The 10,813-nt window shown below is 38.6% G+C and overlaps 1 protein-coding gene across 7 annotated transcripts in view; it reads right to left on the minus strand.

Moving 5' to 3' along the window:
• Nucleotides 1–1,820: 1,820 nt before the first annotated feature.
• The window catches only part of LOC144968622 (uncharacterized), a 10,182-nt gene continuing 1,189 nt past the window's right edge, over nt 1,821–10,813 (minus strand). For 2 of the 7 annotated variants that reach the window (XM_078907136.1, XM_078907142.1), the window contains exons 2-3: nt 6,770–7,249; nt 4,986–5,893 (exon numbers count right to left, since the gene is read on the minus strand). In XM_078907136.1, coding sequence (XP_078763262.1) covers nt 5,763–5,893; nt 6,770–7,249 — 611 coding nt within the window. In that variant the 3' untranslated portion in view covers nt 4,986–5,762. The other 5 variants (XM_078907139.1, XM_078907137.1, XM_078907138.1 and 2 more) reach the window with 5 other exon arrangements.

Below are 10,813 nucleotides of genomic sequence, written 5' to 3' on the forward strand. Positions count from 1 at the left end.
GGAGTTGTCTTACCAATAAGGTCGCAGGTTCAAACCCCATCACCGCCGCGAAAAATATTTTATTCTCTATTGTCTTCTGGCACTTTTCTACTCACTTCATCTCTCTTGTACAAGTAGTAGAAGTAGTAGTAGTAGTAGTAGTAGTAGTAGTAGTAGTAGTAGTAGTAGTAGTAGTAGTAGTAGTAGTAGGAGGAGGAGGAAGAGGAGGAGGAGGAGGAGGGGGAGGAGGAGGAGGAAGAGGAGGAGGAGTAGGAGGAGGAGGAGAAGAAGAAGAAGAAGAAGAAGTGGCAATGGGAGCGATCTATTCATGTTGTCGTCCAACCGAGTCATCAATCACGTGATTTGTTGCTGTCCAAAGACTGGATATTTCTGAGCAAATGTAAACACGCTGCTTTGTTTATGAAAGTTGTAAACATACCCATGTGTCAAGCTGAATACAATGATCAATCGTAATGTTAGATAGTTCAAAATCTGTGAACACTTTTCACTATGTAGGTCACTTTGAGCACATTTTGCAATGTGACCAATGACCTCGAGCACATGGAAAGTTAATATAGATCATGCCCATTGTAGTATGGATTATAATGAAAATGATAAACATAGTTTCACACTCTTCATACCCCCCATGTCGTTACATAACCGGTTTGACAGCACATCGATGACAGGGTGTGTGTGTACATCGTAAGTGTAAAGGGCATTTAATCGTGCTTGTGTGTCCAAAGCTGTAAGCTATTTGTTTTACGAGAGAAGTCTTTGTGTATCTCCAATGCTGTGAGCCACGTGGCTGACTGAACACTGAACTTGGAAAAACTGGCAGTTGTATCTGTATACGCTGCCCACCATGACCAATACAATCTGCATTTAAAGTTAAATCGAGCTGAATTAGACGGGGGGTGGGGTGGGTAGATTGAGTTTAGAGTCATAATTTGACCCACCGCCTCAAATCGTTATCATATCAGGGGATATCAGACGATCAAAAATATTGACAGACAAGTTAAAATGACCAACAATATAATTTGATGCTGACAAAACCTCTTCCTACATATTTTTTGAACTACCGCTTTAAAACGGCATTATGTCGGAAGTAATGAACAATGAATATACATAACAGTAACAGCTTCAAAACAAAAGGAAAGAAAATTTAAAAAAAAACAATGTACCCTTCTATAACCAACCACAACAAAACAACAACAACAACAACAACAACAAAAAAACAACAAAACAATGGAAGGTGGACAATTATTTTATTTCGGTTTCTCTCTCTCTCTCTCTCTCACTCTCTCCAGAGAGAGAAAGAGAGAGAGAGAAAGAGAAAGAGTGAAAGAGAGAGAGAGAAAGAGAGAGAGTGAGATAGAGAGAGAGAGAGATAGATCCAAAGAGAGAGAGAGTGAGAGAGAGAGGGAGAAAGATAGATCCACAGAGAGAGAAAAAAAAAGAGAGAGTGAGAGAGAGAGAGAGAGAGAGAGAGAGAGAGAGAGAGAGAGATGCCAACTAAAAATTTGGCTCAGAAGAGTCTCATAAACAACTTGGGGGATGAGTTTAGAGTCAAATTGTGACCCACCGCCTCAAATCGTTATTATATCAGGGGATATCAGATGCTCAAAAATATTGACTGACAAGTTAAAATGACCAACAATATAATTTGATACTGACAAAACCTCTTCATACATAATTTTTGAACTACCGCTTTAAAACGGCATTATGTCGAAGTAATGAACAATGAACAAAACAGCTTCAGAAAACAAAAAAGAAAGAAAAAATAAAAAGAACAATGTACCCTTCTTCAGCCAACCACAAAAAAATAAACAACAACAAAACAATGGAAGGCAGACAATTATTTTATTTGGCTTTCTCTCTCTCTCACTTTCTCTCTCTCTCTCTCACACACACACACACACACACACACACACACACACACGAATCTATATACACACACATTATGTGATGAACTGTAAGTTGAGTCTATTTTGAGAGAGAGAGAGAGAGAGAGAGAGAGAGAGAGAGATCCAGAGAGAGATCCAGAGAGAGAGAAAGAGAGAGATAGATCCAGAGAGAGAGAGAGGGAGAGAGAGAGAGAAAGAGAGAGAGAGAGAGAGAGAGAGAGAGAGAGAGAGAGAGAGAGATGCCAACTAAAACTTTGGCTCAGAAGAGTCTCATAAACAACTTGGGGGATGAGTTTAGAGTCAAATTGTGACCCACCACCTCAAATCGTTATTATATCAGGGGATATCAGATGCTCAAAAATATTGACTGACAAGTTAAAATGACCAACAATATAATTTGATACTGACAAAACCTCTTCGTACATAATTTTTGAACTACTGCTTTAAAACGGCATTATGTCGAAGTAATGAACAATGAACAAATCAGCTTCAGAAAACAAAAACAAAACAATGGAAGGCAGACAATTATTTTATTTGGGTTTCTCTCTCTCTCTCTCTCTCTCTCTCTCTCTCTCTCTCTCTCTCTCTCTCTCTCTCTCTCTCTCTCTCTCTCTCTCTATCACACACACGCACACACACATATATATATATGAGTGTTGGTGAGATAACAGAAACAATTGAGACGTTGAGTATGCTCCGGTATTTGAGATGAAGTTTTAATTCAGAAAAGTGAGTGGAGCAGGCACTTATGTTGATAACAACAAGAGATGAATTGAGTAGGAAAATGCACAAAAGACAATAGAGAATCAAACTTTTTTCGCGGCGGTGATCGGAGTTTGAACCCGCGACCTTACAGGTACGACAACTCCACCTGGCCGGTGAGAGCGTGACTACCGTATGAGCTATCCACGATCCCAAAAAAGATCGTCACTAACCCTAGTCATTATTAGAGCTCTCTCTCTCTCTCACCGACTACTTGAAATCGCGGGTCCAACACACACACACACATCCTCCGCGAAGTTAGTTGGCCACCAATGCTCTTCAACAGTTGTAACGTCACTTCCTTCCTAATGACGTATGGTAACTTAGTAACACCGGCTCTAAACTATCGGAACAATGGCGGACGCCCGTTTGAATATTTCTCCAGCGAGCATAAAGGGTATCCAGAGGGAAAAAAAAAACACATACATTTGATCATGTTTTGACTTGTACACATTATGATTACAAGGCATATGAAAAGTTCTAGCCAGCATGAAAAATAAAAAGGAATGATTTTCTTTGTTTAGAACCAAGATGGCCGCCGTTGCCGGGAGGCGTGACATCAGACTATTGAATCGTATTAAGCTTAATAGCCAATATTCTCAACACAAACATATATAACATAGAAATAGAAACAACTGAGACATTGAGTATGCTCCGGTATTTGGGGTGGGCTTTTAATTCAGAAAAGTATGGTGGTGATAGTTGTAGTGATGACTATGTGGCGGTGCTGGTTGTAAAAATGGTATTGATGTGTCTTTGGTGGTTGTATTAGTTGTATTGATTATGGCGTTGTATTGATGGTAGTTGTAGTAGTGTTAGCGAAGATGATATAGTTGTCGAGGTGGTAGTTTTAGTCGTAGTGATGATGGTTGTAGTTGGAGTAGTGGTGAAGATGAGTGTGTGCTAGTGGTGGTTGTGATGATGATGTGTTTCCGGTGGTTATATTAATTGTGGTATTGAAAATAGTTGTAGTAATAGATGTTCTCCGGTCAAACCGGAGATTTGGCATCTAGGGAGAGACAGAGAGAGAGAGAGAGAGAGAGAGAGAGAGAGAGAGAGAGAGAATGAATGAATGACCAGATTTCATAATTATAACAGTGTATAATATTCACCAAAGATTTGGCATCTATGGGGAGAGGGAGAGAGGGAGGGAGAGAGAGAGAGAGAGAGAGAGAGAGAGAGAGAAGAGAGAGAGAGAGAGACCAAGAGAGAGAGAGAATGACAAGATTGCATAATTATTACATTTATTCACCGGAGATTTGGCATCTATGGGAGAGAGCGAGAAAGAGAGAGAGCGAGAGAGAATGACTAGATTGCATAATTATTACATTTTCTAATATACGTTATAATAAGGAATGAGAATAAACAAAGACAAATTGGCGAAAAATAGAATTATTTAAAAATGTTCACACAGATACAATCATTGAAACCTTTTAGTTTTGTACATACTTTTTTTGTTATACACAAACTACTTATTGCAGTTCTTTACGCCTCTTCGTCATTACACACACACAAACACACACACACACACACACACACATACGCAATACAAAAAATTGAACGTCATTGCAATTTTATGACTATTTTCTTTACTCACACAAACACACAATATTTTATGTATGATATTCTCTCACAGTCAAACACCCGGGAGTCCATCCGAAAGCTCTAACATCCCCAGTATTCTAGTTTCTTATAATGTTCTAGTAGGGGGTTTGGGAGGGGAGATACATTTATTTATTTTTTTGAGTTTCCCCCCTCCCAAACCCCCTACTAGAACAAGAATACTGGGGATGTAAGGGGCTTACGGAAGGCCTACCAAACACCCTACTACTGAAATTCGCTCCGTTAATACTCATAATACCTTCTATCCGCACTTCCAGGTTCCATCGTAATCTCGACATACATGTCTCTTTCCGATGCTGTGGCAAACAAAACAAAAAATTATAAAAAAAAGAGAGGAAAAAACCCCCCGAAAAGCAATAATAATAATTTATATTAACTAAAAGCAAGAGCACGTCTGACTGTATAGATAGAACGAAGATGACGTCACTCGGGTATTTGTTATTGTTTTTTTGTCATCCGCGGTTATTAGTAGTTCGCAATAAACTGTATTAAACAGACTATAAAAGTTTATGGTTACATATAGTTTTGTGTGTTGGTCCGTTATACTTCCGGATGGCAATGTCGTGAGCTACTTAGCCAAACGCACACTAACTATATCCAAAATCTCTACTCACCCTGTCCACTCTCTTCTCCTACAATGGAGTCGACTTCACTCAGCTTTTTGTAACAGACACCGAGATAACCACGCCTCTCGGACAGTCGTCATACTGTAAACAATGATAGTGATTAGTTAATATAACAAACTACACAGATTTTACCATTGATAGAATGTGATTATATAAAATACCCGCTGTTCTACCGCTGAAACGATAGAACCAACACAGAAAACTATGTGTAAACTTAAACGTTTATAATATGATCGGAAAAATCGTGTGATAACTAGTCATTTAATTTGCGTATAAAAACAATAACAATGATCAGAGAGAGGTCGATTTCTTTCACGGAACTGAACATAAACAACCAACCATACTTGTCCGACCACGTTTTAAGGTGTGTCACAAATGTCATATTTTGATTGGTTAAAAATCCACTGGTTAATGGACATGATCTATATTAACTTTCCATGTGCTCGAGGTCATTGGTCACATTGCAAAGTAAAGTGTGCTCAAAGTGACCCACTTAGTGAAAAGTGTTCACAGCTGTTTAAATATCATTTGATTCAGCTTAAAACATGGGTATGTATTTAACATTTGTAAACAAAGCAGCGTGTTAACATTTGTTAAGAAATATCCAATCGTTGGACAGCAACAAATCATGTGATTGATGACCTGGTTAAACGAAAACATGAATATGGATAGTGTGCGCTTGGCTAAAAAGCTCACAACAATGCCATCCGGAAGTATAAAGGACCAACACACACAACTGTGTGCAACCTTAAACGTTTATAGTCTGGTTAATACAGTTTAGTGAGAAATACTTATAAACGCGGATAGCAAAAACAAAAAATTAAAAAAAAAACAATAACAGACCTGAGTGACGTCATTTTGGTTCTATCTATAGATCGCTCCCGTCGATTTTGTGACCTCGAGTTGAATTATATTTATGTATACCACCATTCCTCTCTGTGCCACTCCCCCTCTTGAAGGTGTGCAATCTTAGCTGGACTGACTTATTCCTATCAGAGACTACAAAATGGTGTTATAATAAATCAACATGACCGGACATTAGAGTGACTAATATTCGTTTTTAAAGAACCATATAAAACATGTATTTTTGTTGTCCAAACTGTGGAACTTGAGAGAAAAACTTGATATAAGTCAATTACAATCATATATCATATCATAAGATGAGTTATTTGGGCTGTGTATTTAAATGTAATCATAACCATATCGGGGGTAATTATTTATTCATCAAGCTCTCTCTCTGTCTCTCTCTCTCTCTCTCTCTCTCTCTCTCTCTCTCTCTCTCTCTCTCTGACATACACACACTGACAGGAAAAGGAAGCGGAGGGGAAAGAAACACACACACAGACACTCAGAGAGAGAGAGAGAGAGAGAGAGAGAGAGAGAGAGAGAGAGAGAGAGAGAGAGAGAGAGATGCTACATGACCAGCAACCATGACTGTCTCTTTCACATCTTTTAACTGGCATCAATGAGTTTTTCCTTGAAGATCCGAAGGTTCAAGCACATTATGTTAACAGTCTCATGGACAACCAAGGACTGTTTCGATATAGTACTTGACCCGACCCTGAGCATCCTATAGATAGTATGCACTTGGCTAATAAGTTCACAACATTGCCATCCGGAAGTATAACTGACCAACACACAAAACCGTGTATAACCATGATCGTTTATAGTCTGGTTAATACAATTTAGTGACAATTACTCATAAACGCGGATGGCAATAAACAATAACAAAGACCTTAGTGACGTCATCTTCGAACTATCTATAGACTACCAGTCTCTCTCTCTCTCTCTCTCACACACACACACCAGAGAGAGAGAGAGAGAGAGAGAGAGAGAGAGAGAGAGAGAGATATTATAAAGAAAGAACATACTCACTCATCTTCAGCCTGGCGTCAATGAGCCTCTCCTTGAGGACCCAAAGACATTCGCGGATTGTCTGTAACGTAATGTAGACAACCGAAGACTTGTTAGATGTCATAGACCAGAGATCATACATCTTGTTCAATAAAGGCCTTATCGCCTTGTTATATCTTCTGTTCTCTTCGTTCAGGCTCCAATTCATCCACCAGCAGTTCATATCCAGGGAATAGCCATTATCAATAATTTCATAAATACTGTCGGAATAGCCACAATCAGACTCTGAATCTTGATCCGAATCCTGCTCATCTTCGTCATCACAATATATGTCAACGTCATCATCATCATCAGAAGCAAACATATCGCCGACTCCTTCATCGTCCTCTGCTATAAAAAAATCGAGTTGTTCCAAATAAAGGCAATCCGGACACCGCATTTCCCTTATTCTCATTTCCTCTTCCTCACTCAGCATTATACCACTTTGGGCGTAAAGCCATCCTGTAACATAAAAGACAAAAGATCATTCATGAATAAAATCATATTCATTTAAATACAAATTTTTAAAAATTGTTCTAAGACTCAGCTGTCACACAGGGCAACATCTACTCAAAACGATTTACAAGTGGTTCCAAGCGCCAACTGCAACATTTAAGATGAAGGAGAGTCATAATGTCTGTAACAGAGAAAACACCGTTATCGATCGGTTACTCATTTTACACCTGGGTGCGGTAAGAGAAATTAAGTAAGAGCCTTTTCCAAGGACTAGTCAACAATTATTATTTGAAGTACATAAAATAAACTTTTCTAATTCTAACATCAAAGACATGCAAGCAAGAACATATTTGAGTGTGAACCAATAAAAGAATATTTTAGTGAACTTTTGACCGGTATGCCTGTACAGAACCAACCAGAAATTAAAGATGATGCTACAAGGAATGAGATTAGCGGGAGAGTAGCGTCCCTTGATTGGAAGTCACGAGCGGAAAAGTTATTAGAGAGAGAACGTCATGTTGGTTGTGCGGCATGAGACACTTCACCGAAAGCGAGGACGAGAGAGACGCATGCAAAAACCATATTGACGTACTCTCTGTAAGGTGACGTACAATCAAGGGAGGCTACTCTTCCGCTAATCTCATTCCCTATGACAAAGTACCAGGACTAGATAATATCCCACCAGAAGCACTAAAAGCAGATTCTTTAGTAACAGCAAAAACACTCATTACACTTATCACAACAATTTGGGAAATTATATGGTAGGTTACTCGACATTACGGCCTTTCCAACAAGATTGTGAACCTACTTCAGAAATCATATGAAAATACTAATGCCAAGTCATCCAGAACCATAATTTAACGGACGCCTTCGAAATTGAAACTGGTTTGCGACAAGGACGCTTTCTCTCCCCAATACTATTGTCTCGACTGGATCATGAGAACAACCACTAAAAGACCACGCGGGGTTCACTGGAACTGTAATGAAAAATTGGAAGATCTTGAATTTGCTAATGATGTAAGTCTCCAAGCTCACACCTGACGAAACATGCAATTTAAAAGCAACACAGTCCATATAACAGCAAAATCAACTGGCCTGGACATAAATGTTGAGAAAACAAAAATAATGAAAACCAATGCCAAAAATACAACTCGAACTCAGCTGAATGGTACAGAAATTGAAAATGTATCAAAATGTATTATTACTTTTATGGAGCATTCAGATGAGCAAGGAGGAACCGATGCTGACATACGGTCAAGAATGTCAAAAGCCAGACAGACATTTGCCGTTTTAAAACCAATATGGAGGAATAAGAACATCCATCCCAACACCATATTAAAACTTCAACACCAGCCTCAAGTCGGTCCTTCTTTGTGGCACAGAAACCTAAAAGCAGACTAAAGATGCGTTAAATCTTTAAAATCCGATGGGCAGACAAGGTCACCGATAAAATGCTGTGAGACAATTGCCAACAGACACCTATCGCATCAACCATATTATGACGAAGGTCAGTAGCGAAGGGGACGCCCACCAACAACATGGCTAAGAACGCTAAATTTGGAAATAAAAAATGTCAAAATATAATGGGTGGAAGCGAAGGTAGCCAGGGCCTGTCCCAGATAGAGATCAGTTGTGGACGCCCTATGCTCCAGACGGAGTTAAAACTAATACGGTTTAATAATAAATAGTAAGAAGAAAAACAATAATAAATAAGCAAATCAATAAACAAGCTTTTAAAAAGTATGGAACTTTAAAAAGATAATGCTGTAGTAAGAAAAAAGAAAAATAGAAGTTTTAAAAATTATAATTGAAAAAAAAAAAGATGTCTCGGGATCTTCCAATCAAGAGTCAAACAGCTTACCAAATGCTACAGATCTACCCAATTTGTGGAGACATAAAACTATGTCTATTTAGAGGAAATTTTAAAAATTATGAATTATGCCACCTCTGTTCTGTTATTTTAACAGTAATTTGAACATTAGGAGAAAAAAAAACAAACAAGCTATCTATGTTCTATTCTGGCTTTGCGATTAACAAAATTCTGGAGCGATAAGTAGCGTTAGACTCTCTGTCAGAGCGACAATATATCTTGTCACTTCGGGTGAAAAAGGCAAGGGGGGAGGGGGGAGAAAAAGCGAAGCCTATTCGCAAACGGCCTCATTGTGGCGATTAACAGAATTCTGGAGCGATAAGTAGCGGTAGTCTCTCTGTCAGAGCGATATATCTTGTCACATCGGGGGAAAAAAGGGGAAGAAAAAGCGACGCCTACTCGCAAACGCCCTCAGTGTAAAATAGCGCTTGCGGTAGGGACTCCTCATTTGATAATCAGGATCGGTGAGAACTCAGTAGTGGATGATAGCGTTCGTCTGGCCTTGGTGTTCTGTTTCTGAGCAAAAAAAAAATGTATAATTAATTTTACTCTCTCTCTGATCATTTGTTCGTGTTCTGAGCGAGAATACTTATTCATTTACTTCTTATTAATCTCTGTCTCTGATTATTTGTTATTTCTCAACGAGTTTTTCTCTTCTTTTCTTGATGATTTTCTTTTCTTTTCTTTTTTTTTTTTTTTTGGAGCACGACATTTTATATAAAATAACTTTTATTTCTCTCTAATCATTTGATCGCTTTCTGAATGGTGAGATTTATTATTTCATTGGTTCTGAGCGAGGTTTTAAAAATTCATTTACAAAAATTTCTAACAATCGAAAAAGATCGGGTGGGGGATGAAAATCCCACTTTGCAACTAAGAGAGAGAGAGAGAGAGAGAGAGAGAGAGAGAGAGAGAGATGGGAGGGTTGGACGTTTATGATTTGCAACATCCCTCAGAAAGGAAAGAAGGGGGGGGGGGGGGGTGAGAGAATAAAAAGAAAAAGAAAAAATATTGGCCGAGATGGGACTCGAATCCATAACGTCAATTACAAGAAGACTTCTTAGTCCGACGCCTTACCCATTCGGCCAGCTAACCGCATGAATATCCATGCATATTGTTTATTATAGTAATTCACTAGCCCTCGATTGATTACTTGTTTTAGTAATTATATAATTAAATTGATATTTTATTAACTGTACTTATTTCTATGTGGATGGCAAACGTTTTCACTTCTAGAAAGTGAATAAATGATAAACCCGAGTGGAGTTTTCAAAAAGCGTCTAAGGGTATAAGTTTGCCAATAGCCTACGGACTTTTGACAAACGTTTGGGAATAGCCTAACGACTGGCAAACGTTTGTGAATTGACACTCCAAAAAAAATGTAATATCACCGAACAGGCGTCATGTCTCGCCCTAAATGCTAAGTGTTGCTTTTAGCTTGGGACCCTTTGTATAGCATTTTGAGAATATCGCGCTGTATATAAGCTCAAGTGTGTTGTCTTTTTTTTTTATTAATAGATGATGATTAGGTAGTAGTAGTAGTAGTAGTAGTAGTAGTAGTAGTAGTAGTAGTAGTAGTAGTAGTAGTAGTAGTAGTAGTGTAGTGCGGTATGAGTATGGGGGATGAAGTGGTTGCGGTAGCAGTAGTAGAAATATTGATACGGTTTTTGTAGCAGTAGTGGGTGGATGATGATAATTGG

The sequence above is a fragment of the Berghia stephanieae genome, chromosome 3 (assembly GCF_034508935.2).
Source record: "Berghia stephanieae isolate SIO BIC M18660-M18661 chromosome 3, UCSD_Bste_1.3, whole genome shotgun sequence".
Classification (NCBI taxonomy): Eukaryota; Metazoa; Mollusca; class Gastropoda; order Nudibranchia; family Aeolidiidae; genus Berghia; species Berghia stephanieae.